Consider the following 22290-nt stretch of genomic DNA (forward strand, 5'->3'; position numbering starts at 1 on the left):
AGAAATAAACTCTGCATCTCATCTCTCGAGAATTTAATGAGAATCAGCATGTACAGGTGTGAAAAATTAGACTTTGAAACTGCATTCAACAAGTGGGCAGTCCTAAAATCGCAACAGATCTTTATGTAACACTGTGTAACATTTTGTTAATGCTTGTTGTAATTAGAGTATTAACTACCCATCTTTAGTAATTTTCATTGCCTGTTACATTAATAGACTAAATTAACACTTGAAAAAATGTACACTACTTGATCTGGCGACACTTTTTGAAAATTGGCGACCAAATATTGAGGTTGGCGATTTTTTTGGCGACAGCTTTTTAAAAGCCAGGACCATCCCTGTAAACCCCTAAATTGGTTCTGACATGTTTTGTTTGTGTATGTGACCTGTATCAACAAAAGGGTCTAACAACACCTGCTTAAATTCAATTAGGTCTCAATTATAGTATTAGCACATCCTCCCATTTGTTTGTACCCTCACCCATACTGATTTTCAAAGCTAAAAACATGAAAGATATTAAAAATTGCATAATACTAAGTAATTTCAATCAAAGAAATATTTCTAACCTGTCACCATGGGGTTAAAAACATTGTCAACTTATTGGTGTTTCAAAGCAAGCAGATGATTCCAATGTAAATAAGCTGATAGCCCACTTAATGTCCTTTTCTGGTTTCAAAATTAATCCATGTCAGTAAAAACTGTCATCTGCATCCAATATTTGCAATGTCTAGTTTTATTATTTCTAAAACAAACTGAAGAAATAGAAAGGAAGATCTGTTCTATACATGTGTTCAAACATATGTAACTTCCAAATTAACAAAATTATTGAGACTATCAAATACAGAGAACTACATCACATGTTTCTTGAAAACACAGACTCACCCATGCAAATATGGAGATCATGCTTACTAAAGAAACTCCCAGCTGATTCGTAACTCTAACAAGATGACATAGTTGGGACTCCCTACCATCATTTGGGTAAGAAATTATAAATCAAGAAATTAAATGATCAAGTTTTGTACATTTGTATATCCTTGAAGTCTTTGGATTTTACAATTTGTTTACGGGGTATGAACGGACGGTGTGTGAATACTATACTGGTTGGAGACCAATTCTCGCCACTTTTTCCTATTTTTTTTTAAAATCATCCACTACCGACATGAACACTTGCTCCTTGGCAGTAGAGTACATAAAAGCAGGGCCTTTAACAATTTTTTTCATCGTGTTAAATGTGAAATCAGCAACATTAACGGTTACGTGGGGACCATTAATTAAAACAGTGTTGGTGTTGAACTTTACAGGAGAGACAGTACTAATTGTCGCCACATGTTGAAAATTAATGATCTGCTCACACATGGTTATTGGATTATATTTTTTCTTTCATTAAAAGAAAATTTTGTTATTTCTGATTAATTAATTTTTAATTTGTGTTGCTTTGTAATTCAAATTAATATTCTTTACCAGTTATGATTTATGATAGGAATGCATGAAATTTTACTTAATCACCGGTTGAACAAACTGGGATTTTTTAACACATTATGTAACATGTAAAGGTTACATTAATGTCTACTTCTTAAATGAGGATGCTTTATTTTGGAAATGTTGTGATTCTCCTTCACAGCGTCTGCTATAAAAGCGGAAGCCTACATTAAGGTATTGTTTTATGACATAGTTATTGTTGACCTATGTATGCTAATTGTACCATGTGACTCCCCACGTCAGTAAATGGATTTACCGAATCCTTATTTTTTCTCGGACTTGTCGGCTTAAATCAATCTTCTTATTTTCTAAACAGGAACGAAAACTTCGCGTGCGGTTACGAGTTATTATTACTAAGGCGACAATTGGTATGCGGCGAGAATTGGTCTCTAACCAGTATTATTACAAATCTAAAGTTATTGGCATGCATATAAAAAAATACAAAAAATTTGCAACCAGTTTTGTCGCCTTTCTTTATGTCTCTCTCTCTCTCTCTGTCTCTCCCTCTCTGTATATATTCGCGGATTTTCAGGCAAACCTTGCCATTGGAATTACTGTAAATATTCCCACATGTACTAGTATTTTGACAGTCGCTGAGGCAAGGTAGGCAACTCTAACAAACTTAGTCGGTAGCCATTTTGCAAAAAAAGTCTAAATAAAAGAATGATAAAATATACCGTTGCGTCTCTCGCTTGCTTCCTCTTCGCTGAGTTGTAGGGTAGAGTAGGATTTCGCATTTCCTTCAGCTGAGTGATGGCTCATTAAATCGCTTTCTCCTGTATCTAATTTTAACTTTTTGCTTGGATAGACTATATCTCGCTCATCAGCCATTTTCAGTATGATGGATGCGCAACAATTTTCGCGCATACTGACATGACGGGATAATTTCTCTGCGTGATTTATGTATTTTTTTGTTGTTTATGTGGATAATTCAAATATTTTCAGTAATATGGTATATAAAGATTACTTTTTTAATTATTACTTGATAGCACTCCTTTTTGTTGACGAATGTTTCATATACGAAGAATAAATAACTAATATTTTAGTATAATGGATGATCCCAATGTAAATATCTTCTACTGGCAGACTTAACATAAATAGCCACCTGGTGTCGGAATGGAGGACATATTTAACTTTGAGAGAAGTAAAGATGAAGAATTTTACAACATTCTAGGTTGTGACGAATTGTCATCGGTAATGTTATTTGATATGAGTAAAAGTGAAGTGTTTAAAGTAGAAACTGCACATGTTCCAGCAAAGTACATCTCCGCTTCCCTTCCCCCTCCCGACATTACTGGTACCAGCGTGTGAGAAACGAAACTCAAAAGCAGAGAGCTTCTTGTTGGTCTTGAACAAACAGTAGACTTCCGATCTTTTAATCGAGGTGGGGTGGGAGGGTGGGATTTAAAAATAAAATCGGCTTTCAAATAGCTTTAAAAAATATTTTTGATCTGATTCATGGCAAAGAAAACTCCCAGAACGTGTTATGTGCATTATTTGGAGGAAAATATATACATGGAGGTGCATGCAAAATAGTCCAGTTCGGAACACACACCCCCCTTTACCCCTTAACAAAATCGATGGTTAGCCTGTACGGTAAACGACCAGAAAGCCACATGTCAAAAGTCACAAATAAACATAGGACGAAAGTATCAATTATAATAGTAATGTGGTGGTTAAGTGGTCACACTTTAATTACTACCATTAATGATTACAATAAAATAATGGTTTCACAGTCAGTATATGTAGATTTCAGTCAGTACCTGCATATTTTTGTGTACAGTATCAAGGCCTTTTAATAAGCATGCAAACTTGTTCTGGCACTGCAGGTTTCATTTTGAGGGTTTGGTGATTTTCCAGTGATTGATTGCTGTGAATTCGTTTGGATTTTGCATTATTAATGTTGTAAACATTGAAAATTTCACAGGCTTTAGTTATTAGAGTATCGTCCTCCATCAGAACACTTTCTCAGTATAAACTGCCAAATGTCTTCAGATTTTGGACAGCTACTATAAGTTTCAATGGAACAAAGTCTCTAGGATTGTCTCTTGAGCTTGGTGAGAAAGTTTTTATGGTTTATTTTGGTAAGTTTTACTGCGTGGATGAGTTTTAATATTTGAAAAATTTGTTATGAGCCAAACAGTTTTTTTTATGGCCTTTTTAAGTTCAGTGTTCATGGAGAAAAGTGGGTCTTTTGGGGATGGTTTTTGGCTATTTCGTCGCATGAATATCAGTGACATCCAATACTGTAGTAGCTTTCCATACATCCAGTGTTTGTTTTTAATATCCTCAAATGTGTCTGTGATGTGAAAAGAAATTTTATAAATATCATCAAGGTTGGGTTTTTTCACCACAATTTTATGTACTGTAGTTACTGAAAGTGATTTTCTCAGATCATCATGTGATGCCAGTAACACCACATTTTAAATATATGCAATGGCAAAAGATATGTGGATTGTTTTTTGGTGATAATATCTGTGAGGGAGAGGTGATAGCAGTCTTTAACATAGCAAGCAGGGTTTGTTCAATTAAAATTGACCTTAGGGTTTGACTCTTCTCAGTATTTAAAGATAATAGTTGAGACCACTGATTAAACATACATTTTCATTGTTGGTAAAGTTAGTATTTCATTTGGTATTTATATCAGCTTTTAAGACAGAATTTGTCTAGATGGTCTGTTGGGACATAGAAAACCATATGCATGCTTACTGAGGTGAAATTCCATGAATATTGATTAAGCTTGGTTGCATTATAAACTTTGATTTGGTCAGAAATGTTGGTCAGACCTGTAGTAAATGTGTAGACTGCCAGCATTAGAAGTTCTGTCATTCCTTTCAAGACTGTAACCCATAGATGAATCTGAGCTAAAAGTTGTCCTAGCTTTAGTCTCTAATATCAGCCAGATACTATGGATTGCAAGGCTTGATATTAAAAAAATGTTCTCACTAACCCAGTGCACTTTCATATTTCTCTGAATACTTCATACATGCCTGTTAGTATTACAGACTTTACCTCCTGCATGCACACTAACTGAGCATAGCCTGATGGTTCTAAGCCTGTATAAAGGAGGATAGTTTGGCTATAGGCTAGTGCCATAAAAGAGTCAAAAAAAGCTCTAGCTTTGGAAATGGAAAATGAGAAAACACTGCAATGGGAGGAAGAGGTAAAACAGACCAGGAAACTGGTAATGTAATAGATGGAGATGAAACCTGCAAGGAAGCCTCTGCCCTGATAGCAGATCTCTTTACACCCCAAACTACCATCCACACTGGGTGCTGGAATGTGAGGACATTGTATCTAGCAAAGGTCCTCCATGTAATGTAGCAGTACAAGTTGAGTCTACTTGTTTTTAGGTTCTCCATGAAATATAGCAGTACAAGTTGAGTCTACTTGTATCTAGCAAAGATTATCCATGAAATGTAGCAGTACAAGTTGGGTCTAATTGTATCTAGCAAGGTTCTCCATGAAATGTACCAGTACAAGTTAAGTCTAATATTGTATCTAGCAAGGTTCTCCATGAAATATACCAGTACAAGCTGAGTCTACTATTGTATCTAGCTAAGGTTCTCCATGAAATGTACCAGTACAGGTTGAGTCTACTGTTGCGTCTAGCTAAGGTTCTCCATGAAATGGGTTGAGTCTACTATGCATCACAGTAGCCTGATAAAGAACACTGGCTACAGGAAACACCATTCTATGGTCAGGAAGGCAAGATTTCCAGTGTTGTGGGGGCTTAGCCCTGGTCATCAAGAAACAACTGAAAAACATACATATAGAATGGAAACCCATCATACATAAAGAACTGAAACCCATCAATGAATGAATGATATATGCCAGATGTAACTTTAAATTCACCAAATATCAGTCATCACCTGCTTTGCCCCCACAGAAGATGCTGATGATGAGGGGAAAGACCTTTTCTACGAAATCTTGCACTCAGCTGTTGAAGCAACACAAAGGCATGACTTGCGACACATTGTTGGTGATTTATTTCACAAACAGGCTTAGACAACAGAGTGAGCTGTTCATGGGTAGACATGGAATAGGACAATTAAATGACAATGGTAAATGACTATGACCTTTGCAAAGACAGTGACCTTGTTATATTGGTACTCTTTTTCCAGCATAAACAGATCCACAAGATGACAAAGATGGCAAGGCAGAAAGCCAGGTAGACTATGTGCTGATCAATGGCAAGTTGAGACTTCTTGCAAGATGTACAAGTCAAGAGACATGTGATCATTTTGTTGGTAGCCAAGCTTGCTCTCAAACAAAGAAAGACCATATTTGAGGAAAAGAAGAACCACAACATTTCAACATTTTCAAATTAGAAGATCTCAAGGTTTGGCAAGATGTCAACCTTACCCTCAAAAGCAAGTTCAGTATAATTCATGATATGATGGAAATGGCTATCTGTTTTTACAACACAATCATGAAAGAAACTGGGGAAGTTCTCAGCTGCAGGAAAGCTTGTAAAGAAGAAAGGATTTCTCATCCATCTGGAATTCTATTGCAGAAAGAAAATATATTGGAAAATGCCTACTGGAGGCGAAGTCACCCAGATCGAAAGACAGGATATCCAAAGGGTACTCTGGCAAGGACAAAGAAGTGAAAAACAGCAAGAACTGGTAAGCAACATTCACTGAATAGCTCATTGCAGAAGCAAAGAAAGCAGCAGAGGGGATGTGAAAACTATGTACGAGATCACAGTGAAACTGAAAAGAGACTGTGGGAAAGGTCAAAACTTACCTCAGAAGAGTGCAGCTGGGGATATAGTCTCTGATGATATGGAGAAAGGTTCTAAACAAACCAGACCTACCTGTAACAGCGCTGATACCAGAAGCTGAAGAGAACCTTGACATAAGTCTGGAGGACATCAATGAGACCAAAGTCATCCAAGCTCTCAAAAGTGAGAAATCTCCTGCTGAAACAGCTGCCCAGAAATGCTGAAGTCATATGATACTAGAACACCAGAGATCTTCAGAGAATATTCCAAAAGATATGCAAGATCAAACAGCCCTAATGAAGAGGAAAACTAAAATCATTGTCAAATTACCAAATAATGGTGACCTTGGAGACTTTAACAACTTGAGAGGCATCATTCTGCTATCTCTCACCACTAGATCTTAAGCAGAATCATACTCAAGAGAATCACCATTGCAGCTGATGACCTCATCAGAAAGGAACAAGCTGATTTCAGGAAAGAAAAGTCCTGCATTGAACAGATTTTGCATTCAGGTAATAGAATGGACAGCTGCATGGAACAGTACCATCTACATCAACTTCATAGACTTTGAAATGGCTTTTGACAGCCTTCACCATGACTCCTTGTGGAATACTCAGGTTTTATGGTATCCGACTAAACATTTTAAACATCATCAAATTTCTATAACAAGGCTTCTGGTTTTTTAAGTCATCTGCAATAACCATTTCACAGACTGCTTCATTATCAGCACGGGCATCCTTGTACCTTTCATTTTCATCCATGCCATCAACTGGCTGATGAAAGAGATTGTTGTTGTTAAGGGTTTAATGCCATTTTTCAGCACACAATAGGCTGTACATGGCGGTCAGTATTAATGGTGGAGGAAGAACCCGGGAAATCCCCGGAAAGAACCAACAACCCACGAGAAGCTACTGGCATGCTTTCTCACATACCCACATTGGCCAAATCTGAGACTCGATTGAATCCATGCAGACAGAGGTGAGATGGCAGTGATCCATAATGGAGAGCGCTTTGGACCTCTCGGCTACTCAGGGCCCCCGATGAAAGTGAAAGAAAAATGTGGACAGCAAATTAGGAATTAGGTGGACCCACACTTCTTCCCTGGCAGACCTATACTATGTCAGTGTCATTTATCCATTTTCAAGTTGACATACAGATGTGCAAATAAAGACAGATACACTCAGTGAGACAGTCAAAGAGAGATGACTGAAAGCGAACAAAAAGAAAACCAAAATTAATGAGGAAAGAAATATCATAAACTCATTGAGGTAGAGGAATTCACATACTTTAGAAGTGAAGTGCTCATAGATGTAGGCTAGGAGTGAGAAGCAACAATGAGAATTAGCAAAGCAAATCAAACCTTTGGGCTCAATTCCAAGCAGAGGATTTACCAAAGCTGTGTCATTGTACAGCTCTCAGTGTTAAAGCTAACATCCATATAACCCACAAAAGCTTATCTTCCAAAACAAAAGTATCTGAGGAAGATATTTTGCATTTTCTGGCAAAACAGGATCAATCATGAAGATTTTCACCAACAGACAGAATCAGCATCTCTTGTCAAGACTGCAGAGAAGAGAAGATGGCAATTGCTGTAGCATGTTAGGCTGAATGTCACTGGATGCACCACCCAGGACAGCCTTCCACTGGACCCTCAATGAGAGACAAAAAGAGGTTGGCTCAAAAAGACATAGAGGAGGACTGTTGAGAAAGAGGTGAAGGAATGTGGTCAAACATGGAACATCATCACACATGAGGCTGCAGACTGTCTGCAAAGGAACTTTCTTATGGAAGTCATATGTGCCACCTTAGGCACAACAAGAGATGAATGAATAATTCTTGGGTCATATGAAAGCCATTCATTTGCATTTTCCAGCATTTCTTGTACTTCCTAACTCTCATCTTTTGATCATATTTATGAAATGTGCTCTCTCGTCATCATCTAATTTCTGATGTTGATTTGGTGCTGGTGGCACTGCTCATTGCGTAAACTGATACACTGTTACAATACAGTGCCTTAAATGTTTATCAACAATGATATAGCAAAACAATTTATTTTGGTATAATTCTTGAATATTCATTGAGAGTCAGCTAATATGAACTTTTCTGATTATCCAATGCTAGCTTCATGCCCCAAATCTTTTGTTATCATCCGTATTGAAATTATTGTTGGTGGAAGTATAGCAGGCTAGTTCCATTTGTGCAAGGACTTTTTTGACAATAATCAACTGAATTTATTTAATGTATAGAGTAACACCTGTCAATTTTTGCCACAAACATTTATTGTACCTCATCAAGTCCAGGATGCTGGTAGGTATTCGATTAACACAATAAACAGATCAATTAACTATAAAAGGGAATGACATCTCATGTTTTATTTGATACGTTAGATATAAGACCACTTGTTAACTGTTATGATAGCAAGCAGCAGAAATTGTTCACCGTTCCAATGGATTAGTGATGGCTGGGGTTTTAGTGATCCATTAACAAACTCACTGACTTTGGGTTAGCAGATTAGTGTTAATTTCGAGCCCATGATTGTTCTGTAAGATTTTCATTAAATTTATGTCTAATACATGTTATGTTAAGACAACATATGATCGGTTGTCTTGGATTTCCCAAGATTTCTGAGCTCCAACAATGGTTATTGGTTTTCACTAGTGTTTAAATTATTACTTCTATCCTTCTCCGTGACAGAAAAAACTGCAAGGAGGAGTAACTGTCAGTATCATTACTGACATATTGCAGAATGCAGCATCAAGTTCACGAGTCACTGTGGTAAACTCAGCAGTGAGTTCTCTATTGATGTATTGTTGTGGTCAATATAAAGCATATACTGATCTCCAGAAATGTGTATTGTCATATATATAGTGGGAGTAGGTTGTAGAAAAGAATCTTTATGACAAATAAATTTAGACTCAAAACAGTTAATTGTACAAAACTTCTTTTACTTGACAGTGTAACAAGAAAGAATAAATAGAGAAAGATTACCTGTATATGTTACAGAATTACAGTTTAAAGTCCAGAAATCTTCTGGCATTAGAAAACAGAGATATTTTCACTCGATGTCTCTTAGTAATATTACTATATTTACTGATAATTGTGCGAGATACATCCTGATGGTGTGTGTGAGTTGGATTTTTAACATAGCTTTAAGAATTTTCAGTCATACCGCTATGATGTCTGCAGTGTGGCAGTTTATAGTGATGTCTAGCACTGGGGCATCATGCTGCAGACATGTAGCATGATGTCCCACCCAGACATTATCCTGACACCAGGCTGACCAGTCCTAACACTAACCTCTTAATGCTGAGCACCAAGCAAGGCAGCTGTTAGTACCATTTTTATAAGTCTTTGTTATGACTTGGCTGGGGATCAAACCCACGACCTCCTGCATCCAAGGCAGACACTCTAACCACTAAGCCACTGGACTGGTCCTGAGGGAAATAGAACATGTTGGACTTTATAAGCTCAATGAGTTAGGCTATAAAACTGCAGCAATCAGTCATTGCAGAGGGAACAGTCATTCTTTTTAGTAGTTAAGAGAAACTGGCAAAGGTAAGGATGATGTGTGGGAAATTCTTTCTGTGATGAATGCCACACTTGCATTAGCATATGTTTTGTGGGCTTCCTTCTCAAACTGGTTGGAGTGAAAAGGACAGGTTCTTTCTTCAATGCTTAGGTTTCTGTACATGCTAGATTTTATTCAACGAGAAAATTTCAACTTTGGAAATGGCAGTAGAACCCATTTATGTTTTACATTTTATTATACACATAAAAATTTTTGGTAAATGTTGCAGCCTTACTTTCCCAATATTGTTGTTGCTGCTGTTGTTTTCAACAAACCAAGACTTCATGTAGATACATTTCAAGTGCACAATGAATACCATCCACACATGAAGTGAGAAAATCTAAATTAAAATATGTATGAATTCAAAATGAACTTGAATACATAGTTACTTTTTCAGAACTTTGAAAGTAAGAAACATGTCTTTGCTCTTTAAGTATCAGATTCAGTACTTACTAAACAAAAACTCTGTTATCAAAGAAAATGACAAATTAAATCAGCCTCTATAGCTTGTAATGTCAAATTCATCTTTGCTGATTTGAAATAATATCAGTTTAGATCTCCTGTGTTGCAGAAAATATACTTCCACTGCCCCATCCTCCCTCCATGACCTCCTTTGCCTCTCCAGAAGGTGCCCAGGTGATCCTGATCTGAATCACATCTTCATGAATGACATTTTGTGAGAAACATTAAATTAAAATGTCATTGAAATCATTACAGTTGTACTACTACAATAAAACTTGTGATGCCCTTATAGGATATGGATTCCAAGGGGAGTGAACTCCAAATAATACTCTTCCTGTACATGATTAATGCATGGATAAATAGGTATTCAAATGCAAAATGCATTGATTAAGATGTGCCCTTGCATACCATGCCAGCAGATCAGGATCAATGGGTTTGTTAGATATTTTATTTGACTTGGACTTTGATCTGCAGGTGCAATATAGAATGGCATATTAGACTGTGTTGTCTGCAGTAGAACCCGGCTTGTATTCAAGTATGTTTATGAAACTATCTGTTTAGTATTTTATAAGCAGAAATAATGACAGATGGATCAATGGAGGGTAATACGGTGTCACTGATGCTTCTTAAAAATGCAGGGTGATAATTATGGATAGATGGGGAGTTAAATTTTACTGAGTACCCAGCCAGGTCAGATTTAACCTGGTTGGGTTTATTCACTCACATTTTGCCTAGTTTCCCCACCCCTTTCTCGTCAATCACAAAACTTAAAAAAAAAAAATTATTTTTACAAATGTTATTACTGCCACCAGAAAGAAGTGGGGGCGACATGGCAAAATCAAAGTTTTATCTTAAAACCAAACTGGGCTAGAGATGTCTTGAATGTGCAAAACCCAGCCAAGTCCAGTGGCTGTGCTGGGTACCTGTTGTTCCCTAGTGATAATGATATGTTTTCAAGCAGCAAGATTATGTTGGGGTTTTTTGGTTGGGGGGGCACCAAACAGATGCCCCCCCCCACTTGTCCCAAAAAAAAGGAAAGTGTTTATATGTATATGTTTCCCTCCAGGTGTGTTGTATTTTTTTTTTAAGAAAAGAATTCTGATCAAAAATTTATTTTAAGATAATTTTTGACGGGGTATTTGTTGGATTTCCTAGTGTTTTCTACAGGGTGGTTCTTCTGAGTTGGTTTCTATCACCTTACTCGAAGTCCCATTCCTGATTTTCTAGTTGACTTTGGCTAGGGGTCACCTGTATCCCGTGTTTGCTATGTGTATATTGCTATATGTATGTGTGCTATATATAGTTTTCTTTGTAGGGATAGCCAGTTATTTCAAATTTTAACCCAGTTGTCTTACAATCTTATATTTTATTAATGGTTATATTTATTTCAAATTTGGAATTTGGTGAAGAAACGGTGGACTATTGGTTTTGAAAGAAAAAAAGAAGCTATTGTTTTATGTTTGTGTTGGTCTGTGTCGTTCTTCGCTTAAATTAATATGATTAGGTCGGTTGGGCTTGAGCAGGGGTCCACACTTTCTTTATTTACTGTATTTCTCCGAGCTTGAGTTAGTCTGCCTTTATTTATTTAAGATTATGTTCCAAAAAAAAACCGAAAGGTAATTTTTATATTTATTTCCCGCTAAATGGGGATAGATACACAGTACAGGAGCTGTGTAACAGACAGAGTGAATTAGGTTGAGAGTATATACGAGTAGTTATTTCTTTGTGTTGTATGCCTGAGTTTCCCACCTGGGGATATTTCCAAAACTCTTTCACAGGCCTGTTCACTTCGTGTAACGCCATGTGACTTAGCCTTGTGATTTCATTATCTCGTACTTCCTCCATTAGGGATCCCTGTCCCTCCCTGTTTTTCTCATTTGCTATACCCATAAAGAATGAGAGAATGATGGAAAAAAATAAAAAAACAAAAACAAACAATTTTTTAGGTTCAGGAAGTTATATGACTGGAAGATTTGAGAGTCATAATAACAATTTATGTGTGGGATATTTCATCAAATATTTAGTTTTAGGAAGTTATATGACTGCGAGATTTTTATATTTACTTGTTAAATGTTTGAAATTTAAATTGCGATTGAAATTAAAAAATTGAATTTTTTTTTAATATATATATATTTTTTTATTTCCCTATCACTATGATCTGGCCACAGGCTTTCATTGTGTCTACAATATTGTCAGTTATTTTATATAGTGTTTCTTTGTCAAATCTCCCATCTAAGTATAGTAAGTTTTCTTTTCTATATCTGTCGTTCTTACTAATTTTCTCTATAACTCTTAGTCTTTCTACTTTTCTTTTCTCGCACTGAGTGATAACATGATGTTTGCTAAAAATAGTTTTTTACACAGTGGACAATTAGGCGGTACTCGGACCATATGCCGTTGCACTGCAACCTCTCCCGTCAATCATGCATGTATTTGAAGAAGAGGCTTTGTATTTTAAGGGAGCCTAGTTTAACCCAGTGCACCCATGCTCTTTCCCAATTAATATATAGCTTATCTTCTTCTTTATACTTTTATGTAGTTACTTCCCTTATCCATTTGTATGTAAGTTTATCATCTAGTTCCCATAGCTCTTTATTATCTCTATACATCTGTAGCAGTTCTTTAATATATCTAAATCTTCTAGGTATTTCTAGTTTTTTTACAAGATTATTATTTTGATACTTGTCTCTTCTGTTTCTCATAAAATACCCAAACCAATATACATATATCCCTTCCCACAGGTATTCTGGCTCTGTTTATATGTTTTTTAAATCTATTTAGAATATTAGCATGCTTAATTAACATTGGATTCAGTATTGTTAGTCCTTCTTTTTCCCTTGCTTTATATAAAGTTTCTTTTCTTACATAATGTGTTTTAAAATCCCAGATGTAGTTAATGATGGGTTTATCAATTTTTTGCAGTACTGTATTATTAATGTCGTTTGACTTTAGTATATAACTAATATTTGTATGAGGCAGAGTGGCGTAAGTGCCCAGATGTTCACATATTTGTCTCTTTTTCTCTTATTTCCTTACAGTTTGCTTGCTCTTCTCCTTTCCAAAATATATACCTAGTGCTTTGATTTTCTCCTTGATCTGATGGGGGGGGGGGGGTGATCCAGAGTGATTTCCCCTCCAGTTTCTATTTTTAGTATTTCTGTTTCTTTCATGGTTGATTTTTGACCCCAAGGCTTTTCCAAATTTTTCAAATTCCTGTATCAAGTATTTATAAGAATTAGGGTCTTTTATGAAGTTTGTACAATCATCGGCATGTTGTAACATCTTTATTTCCTCTTTTATGTTTGGAACTTTTATGCCTTCAATCCTTGTATTTAGTCTTATTTTTATACTTAGTATTTCTGTTGCTATTACATATAATAACATAGATAGTGGGAATCCTTGCCACACTGATCTTTGGATTTCAAATTGCTCATTACTAGCTCCGTTGACCTGCACTTTTGAAGTTATTTTGTTGTACAGGATTTTGGTCCATTTTTGGAAATTGTTTCCAAAACCAAATTTTTCAAGTGCTTTTTGTATGTAGTTATGCTCTAATCTGTCGTAAGCTTTCTCCTGGTCAAAAAGTACCATGGCACCTTTTTGACCACATTCATTTAAATAATCTATAGTTGTTCTTATACTTAAGATATTGTTTTGAATATCTCTACCTTTCGGTCCACAAGGCTGATTTTTATTAATTATTTTGTTCATCCCCTTTTTAAGTCTTTCTGCTAGTAGTTTACTTAGTATTTTATAGTCAGTGTTTAGGAGAGAGATGGGTCTCCAAATTTTTATGTCTTTTCTTCTCTATCTCCCTTCCCTTTATATATTAATTTGATTATTCCTTCCCTCATACTTTTTGTCATGGTTTCATTTTTTAGTAAAATGTTGTTGAACAACCATTCAAGAATGAGTGACAACTCACTGCTGAATTTTTTATAGAATTCTGCGGTGAGTCCATCTCCACCTGGGGATTTTCTTTTGGTTAGCGTCTTGATTGTATTTAAAATTTCTTCCATCGAGGTGAGTTCGTCACACAAGTCTTTGTGTTCTGACAATATCACCTTGCATTCAATTTCTTGCAAATAGTCATCAATTGATTTATCTTCTATTTCTTCTGTTTTGTATAAGCTAGTGTAGTAGTTTTTAATGTGGTTCAAGATTTTACCTTTGCCTGTACAAAGTAAAAATGTGAGTTAAAAAATGTTTTACATTCCATCATTAATTAAATTTAAACCAGATGGAAAATAAGTCTTTATAGGATTAACTGATATATTGGTAATAATAATTTCAGCTGTCCACCTATTTTTGTTTACCCCACAACACAACACCCTATTGCTTGTTAGTAATTAGTACCATTGTTAGTGCAAGCCAATTGCAGAAATCTACTGTGCTCTTTGTAGTGGATTTTTTTGGCCATGGGGTGTGATAATACATTGTTTGGGCTAACCATTAAAGTCAGTGTCATGGTAACGTTGCCTTGAGGGCTACCATATGGTGTAGGTGCTCACTATTGTAACTTTGCTTACCTGCATGGCTCAACTAATTAGGATCCAGTTGATATGTAAAAATGATACTAAGATGAAGTTGTATTACTTTAGGGGGAAAAATGAGGAACCAAAAATATCATGTAATTAGTCATATTGTTTTTATTAATTGATTGATACTGCCAGATGGGGAAGCAAGACATGTTCCTCTTCAGTCTACAAATTTATGTGATTTTGTATAATGCAGGTTATAAATAAATGCCCAAGTGAAGGTTAACAATTTATCTAAAGAGGGCCATGACTCATTTTTTAAAAATATGTTGGGGGGACCAATGAAACCCAGAAAATATACAGCTTGTGATCTCTAAATAGTTTAGACACCAGTTGGCCAGAAAATCTACATCTTGTGATAATCAAATAGTTTAGATACCAGTTGGCTAGAAAATGTTACCAATCACATACAAATATCCCTGAATCTAAAATGGAGGCTTTTATACTACAATAATGTTTAGACATGTTTTGTTTTTTATATATATTTTTTCATTTTTCATTAGATGATTATTAATGCATTTGTTAAGTAAATTCAAGATCCACATTGCTGGATTTTAATCAAATCTTTTGTTAAAGAACTCCCTTGTTGTAAATGTTGTCATGACATGAAATGACCCTTGCCTAATTCTTGAGCGCAAACTCTAAATTATCTGATTATTGCAGTAAACAACAAGAAAACTGATTTACCCTATCTTCACTTACATTTGTATGCACAAACCAATATTTCACACATTTTACACCTTAATCATTTCCTTAAAAAATGCAGGATTAGTGAAAGATCAATAAAATGTCAAAATACACCCCCCAAAAAAATAAAGCTGTCATTTTTATTGTTTAATTCAAAGGCTTGGATAGAAAACTTACAATTTAATTTAGTTTATTTTCAATTGAATTTCTTCCCATCTTTTTCAAATAGATTTTTATTTAAAAAAATGCATTTGTTTCTGAAATTTTAAGATATATTTAAAGTATTATTTGTGTTTTTTCTTTTTCTTTTTGACATTCAGACAGAACAGATAATTGCAGAATACAAGGCACAAGTTTTAAACTGTCATCCGGATAAGCATCCAAATGACCCAGATGCTGGTGAGTGTTTACACACATACAGACACTACATACCATGTAAAAACTATATACGTATACTCAGTTAGTAATCATGTACACATTTTGTTGTTTTTCTTCCCAGGATTTTGTTTCTGGGTCTATAAATAAACTTCTCCTTCCTTCACTGCCTCACCAAATAACTCGGTCATTTAGTTGTTTTGGTTTTCTTTTGGATCTTGTGACTGGGATTAGAATTAGATAGGGATATATCTCTCCTTCACTGCCTCACCAAATAAGTCAGTCATTTAGCTATTTTTTTTGTTCTCCCTCAGTTTTGTGTCTGGCAATAGAATTACACTGAAATAAACCTCTCCACTGCTGCACAAAATATCTTTATTATTCAGTTGTTTGTTGTTTTTTCCCCTGGATTTTGTGTCAGGGAAAAGAATTACACAGGAATATAGTCCTTTCCTTCACTCCCTCATTAAATGGGGTAAAGACAAATTCCTCCTTGCAACCCCCCCCCCACCCCAGCAAAATAAAAGATAGAATATATTTCCCACCCCCAGTCCAAGTTTATCCCTTTTTAAACTTTTTTAAACCATCAAAAATATGCTTTGTGTGTCTGCTTGGGCTGTTTGAAGTTTTGTGTTGGCTTCCCTGGAGTAGATAAAATATATACCTATATAATGTGCAGGTTAGATGTTGGATCGTAACAGACAAGGAGATTAAGATGACTAACGATGACACATGTGCTTTGTCACCTTGTTTTCATAAGCATCACTCTGAACACTTAATCCATCACATTAAATCCTTCTGGGTGTATTTAAAACTAAAGTTTTATTGTATATTGTATTTAGAAAAATAGCACAGAGATTTTGAAACTAATTTTATTTGATGGAGGAATACAGACTCACGTGTTTATTGTGATAAATCATCATATATTAACGTAAATATGATATGTTACATTTCTTTCTTTTTTTCCTGCATCCCATTTCAAAATAGGCCACTATATTTGTGCTGGTTTAAAATGGTTAAAAACTTAGACCGAGGGAGGGGATTATGTCCTGTCTTTCATTTTGATTGGGCTATTCTATCCAAGGAATATTTTTTTTCCTACACCCACACCAAATATCTCTGTCACATTATTTATTTGCAAAGATGTATAAATAGTACATTTGTAAAAGATATGAACATTTTATTGGCTTTTATTGATTTTGAGTTTGTATAATAGTTGTAATGATAAATTGTGATGACAGTGATATCTTTGAGTTGCTGGAAGATTGAGATTTTGGTTCTCTATCAGTGGTGTGTGTGTGTATATATATATATATATATGACTTTTGTAAACCACATTGCTCCTTTTGTATCTGTAATAGTTGATTGAAACTTAAACTTATGTATACTGCTGGCATTAAATGTAATTGTGTTACATTTATGTGAATTCAGTTGTTTTCACTATGATTTCCCCAATTTGAGAATTATAATTTGGAAATAATTTTGATACCATTTTATATTATACATAGATTTATTTTCAAACTCCAAAGCTTCAAACAGAATCTAGATGTATAGAATGATTGGATTTTTTAATGATGCAATTTAAAATGAAGTTTGAAATTTTATTTTGGTATAGGAGTGAGAGACAAAAAATAACCCCACTATCAGAACACTATCAAGACAGGAGGAAGGTGCTCTCAAGTGTTCTGACAAAATGTGCTGTAATTTGTGATAAGAGCAATTTGCAAGCATCGAAGTCTGTAAAGCAAAAAACAGACTAGCAGAAGAATTTAAATTGTTAAAAATTTGATTTTGTGGAGTTTTAGACATACAGCTATTATTTTGGATTCATATAGTTACATGTATTTGCAACAGAACAGAAAAGATGAATTTTAAAACAAATCTGCAGTACCATGGGATTGGTTTGATTCATTTTGGTGTTTGATGGCAAAGCATTTCATTTAGGTTACTTTAATGGAGAATTTCTATGCAACTCTTCCAGTGAGAGTAGTTTTCATGATTTGTTGAGGCAGATATACTAGGTAAAATCAAATCATAGGATGACTGCCAATGAAAAACTGGAGATTCCATTCTTGCTAATCACTGTATTCATCTCACAAACAATGAAGTCACTGGAACTTACAAAGTTAAATTTAACAATGGAGGCAGTTTGACATTAAAACTCAAGAACTATGAGGTGTTTGGACACTGGCTCAAAAGCCCTACAATTACGTATGGAGATGGCAAAGAAAACTATGACAAATTGGGGTATTTTATCTATATTTAGTTTGTCTTTTTCATGTCACTCTAGATTTGCTCCCACTTGTCCCTACAATTCAAGTCTAGCTTGACTCCTGAATGCATTGGTAATTAACTGGGTTGGCCTTAAAATGGCATATTATACTCCTTAGTGGGACTTTAATTCATTTTGTGTTCAAATGGATGTTTTTGTTATTGGTGCATTGTAGAAGGTATGCAGAAATTTGTGATTGGTGAGAATATCCATTAGATCACTGTTTTACTTTATAAGATTCACAACTAATCATATTGAAGAATGGGAACCAGTCTAGAAATGGGTGAACATAAAATGGAGTATATGTGGGTTTGGCTGACCAGGATTATTTGATAATGAAAATAATAGTTTTAGTACAGAGACTTTTCTGAGAGTTTGTTCTAGTTGTAAATGAAAAGAAAGAGACAATATTTTATTAATGGAATTTTAGTCAGTTTACAGACTAGAGTTTGAAAAACACATTACTGAAATTAGCACCAGACTCTTTGATGCATAATTGAACACAGGTTTCAGAGACATGTTTCATCCAAAAATGCTCTGGTTCATATGACTTTCTCTGCTCAGAAACTTGCATCAAAGATATGCCAGTACTGATAAATGTAGGTTTGATCATGAGCTATCAGAAATTTAAAGTTAGTGAAGTTTTAGTATTATGATTTTTCCATAGGCTTACTATGGGAGCTGAACTAGTATAGTGAATACTTCATTATGGTGTCATATTTAGTCCTTTATCTGTTGCTGCAGCATTAATAATTATTCAGTTACAGTCAGCACTAACTTATAAGCCAGGTCCAACTGCAAACAGCACAGACCCAAATCTGCCATCACATAATGCACTGACAGTCCAGGTATATGTTACTGAAAAGGTTGCATCCATGCTCTGGATAATGCATGATATTATAGATCATGTGATTAACATTAGTTACTGATGAAGGCAATATGATATTGCTGAAAATTCCAAACTCTTAAGATATTTATGCTCAGAGTATCAGAAATTACTAATGATTAGGGTCTGTATTGTTTGTTCTACTTAATTTGTCCTAACTTCAGTCTATCATTAAGCAACAACAGATCTGGAGCTGTGCAGTTTGCAGTTGGACCTGACTTATAAGCAAATAAATATGGTAATTATTCATTTATGCTGCTGTAACATGGTGGTGGAGGGTCCCTAAATGGTGAAGCTATCTCAGGTGTAACTGAGCTTCTACTACTGATGGATTCCCTTTGTGTTGATTTAGAGGAGGGACATCTGAAATATGATGTGTAGAGTCATGGCTTTCAGGCATCATAATGGAAGCATAAAGGTATGCTCAAGATTATCCATTAGTGAAGTCATCTTGCCTAACATTAAAAAAAAAAAATCTTCTTGCCCAGTCTATGGCACCTTTACCATGCAGTAGTAGATGTCATTTACCCACAAGGCATTGTGCCATCAGCCATATTATTTTTGGACAAGATACAGTGTTCAGTAAACCTTATTGCTGGTTTCTTCTTTACCAAAGTGATAGCTATTGTGTGTTGTCCAAGAGGGACTTTTAAATAATTGTTATGAAATGTTATTATGGAAATTGGAATGACTGTTTCTGCCTTTATGCATTGTTTAACTCTGCAAAGATATATGAGTTATAATAATAATAATAATAATAATATTTAATATTATTTAATATTATTATTATTATTATATTATTAATTTGATCATTGTATGACTCACTTGTACATCTTTAGAAGTGAATTACGAGAATAAAATACATTTTAATAATAAAAATGATTTAACTGTGCCCATTTTGAATTGAGTAAAAGAAAGTAATCCATTCAAATTTGATCTTAAAAACCCTCACCCAGAAAAAATGCTGTGATTTTAACTGAAAGTAAAAATGTTTTCTTAGTGTTAGAGCACAGTCTATTTTATCATTTAATTTCCATTATACTACAGAAATGATACAATGACTCAAGGGCCTGGATTGATAAAAGGAGTGAAATCCATGAAAAATGGTACCTCATGAAAAATAGTATATATATATATATATATATATATATATATATATATATATATATATATATATAAACCAAAACAAGCTGACTTTGAGCAGTGCAAAGCTAGATTTCAACTAAGACTGGTGACTTTCCACTGAATCTTTGTCAGAGACAGTTATAAGAGTCAAACAAGGCAAATAAGAAACACAAAGAAAATGTTTAACTTTTCAGAACTTTACATGGTTATGAATCTAATAATGTGCTTGTAGATCAGGGTCTATGTTGTGTTTTACTGTTTAATCCTAACAGACTGCATGGGTCCAGATCTACTTGCACAATATGTGATGGGAGATCTGTGTCTGTGCAAGTTGCATTGGGACTCACTGCATTTCAGTTCAATATGTCATATAAATATTTTGTCATTTTTGGTGCATTCCAGTTCAGTATGACAGGTAAATCTGTTGTAATTTTTGGTGCATTCCAGTTCAGTATGACATGTAAATCTGTTGCACTTTTTGGTGCATTCCACTTCAGTATGACAGGTAAATCTATTGCACTTTTTGTTTTCATCCACTTCACTATGACAGGTAAATCTATTGCACTTTTTGTTTTCTTCCAGTTCAGTATGACAGGTAAATCTGTTGTCATTTTTGGTGCATTCCAGTTCAGTTTGACATGTAAATCTGTTGCACTTTTTGTTTTCTTCCACTTCAGTATGGCAGGTAAATCTATTGCACTTTTTGTTTTCTTGACCAGTTCAGTATGACATGTAAGTCTGTTGTCATTTTTGGTGCATTCTAGTTCAGTATGACAGCTAAATCTATTGCACTTTTTGTTTTTTTCCACTTCAGTATGGCAGGTAAATCTATTGCAGTTTTTGTTTTCTTCCAGTTCTGTATGACAGGTAAATCAGTTGTCATTTTTGGTGCATTCCAGTTCAGTATGACATGTATATCTGTTGCACTTTTTGGTGCATTCCACTTCAGTATGACAGCTAAATCTATTGCAGATTTTGGGGATTTTATTCACAACACTGTAAGTTCCATTTACATTTTTACTTTGTACATTTATTCTTGGGAAATAAATTATTTGTTGAATTTTACTAAACTTCTTGGTTCTGCTTTACTATTACTTACTTTAAGACTATAGAGTCATATGTAAGATTTAGGGATCATGCCTGACCCTTGGATGACAGATATTGTATGTGCAAAGTGGATTTGCTATCAGCTGTCTAGATTCAGGATCTTTTCCTCTCATTTGGAGCACATGGGATCAGCAGAAAAAATAAGCTACATGTACTTGCTAATAGAAGTTCACTGTCATTCAGATTCATCTGAAGTGTTTAGTTTCAATTTACAGCAAAGAGGTTTGGCATGCTACAGAGAGCCAAGGAGGTACTATCTGACCCTGAATTGAGAAAGAAGTATGATCAGTGGCGTGGGTCTGGGATTGCTATGTCCTTTCAGAAATGGCTGGGTCTAAGAGATTCAGTACATCAGGTATGTGGTCATATTGTTGGTAAGTTTAATACCACCAGATGTTTTGTATACCATCAGAAAGGCTGGAAAACATTCATACATTCATAACACTTACATTGTAGACATTAACTGAAACAATGTCATTTGATGAAAAAAAAGTTAGAAACTCAACCTTTTCCACAACTGCTAATTATACTGAGAGCTGACAGATATTTATATCAATATATGTATACCACTGACAGTGTGTAAATCTTACCTATTGCAATTGTTACTATATATATATATATATATATATATATATATATATATATATATATATATATATAGACACACACACACACACACAAATGATGAAAATAATTGATAATGCAACCAGATATACTGCCACCTGGCCATGTGTACTGACTAACACTAGGTAATAAACTAAAGCTGTTTACATGTGTATACATTTATATTCAGTAAAGTAAAGTAAGCATTTACAAATGTATATGTTGCATGCAGTAAACTAAGTAAGCCATTTACATGTGTAAGCATTACCGGCCTTAACTATAAATACTTGAAATCAAGATTAATTTTGTCCTTAATTTGTCGTGAAGAGAATTTCTGTGTTCTTATTAAGAGTTGTCAACTCTTTGTACGTAAAGATTAACAGATAATTATCATATATACATGTATCATTTACCTACAGTTATTTGTACACCTCTAAACAATAATGAATATGAAGTGTAGAA

At 34.8% G+C, this 22290-nt stretch overlaps 2 protein-coding genes across 4 annotated transcripts in view; one reads left to right on the forward strand and one right to left on the reverse strand.

Moving 5' to 3' along the window:
- Positions 1-2351, reverse strand: part of LOC149771969 (NAD-dependent protein deacetylase sirtuin-1-like) — a 57150-nt gene extending 54799 nt beyond the window's left edge. Inside the window, exon 1 of one of the 2 annotated variants that reach the window (XM_089948010.1) lies at positions 2157-2351. In XM_089948010.1, the coding sequence (XP_089804136.1) occupies positions 2157-2346 (190 nt within the window). In that variant the 5' untranslated portion in view covers positions 2347-2351. The remainder of the gene's footprint in view (positions 1-2156) is intronic. The other variant, XM_089948009.1, reaches the window with a different exon arrangement.
- Positions 2318-22290, forward strand: part of LOC149771970 (dnaJ homolog subfamily C member 12-like) — a 36384-nt gene continuing 16411 nt past the window's right edge. The window contains exons 1-3 of one of the 2 annotated variants that reach the window (XM_089948014.1): positions 2318-2431; positions 15781-15859; positions 21441-21580. In XM_089948014.1, the coding sequence (XP_089804140.1) occupies positions 2381-2431; positions 15781-15859; positions 21441-21580 (270 nt within the window). In that variant the 5' untranslated portion in view covers positions 2318-2380. Of the gene's footprint in view, positions 2432-2467; positions 2674-15780; positions 15860-21440; positions 21581-22290 lie in introns of those variants that run through there. The other variant, XM_089948013.1, reaches the window with a different exon arrangement.

Source organism: Sinohyriopsis cumingii, unplaced genomic scaffold (genome assembly GCF_028554795.1).
Source record: "Sinohyriopsis cumingii isolate HCF-2022 unplaced genomic scaffold, ASM2855479v2 utg001542l, whole genome shotgun sequence".
Classification (NCBI taxonomy): Eukaryota; Metazoa; Mollusca; class Bivalvia; order Unionida; family Unionidae; genus Sinohyriopsis; species Sinohyriopsis cumingii.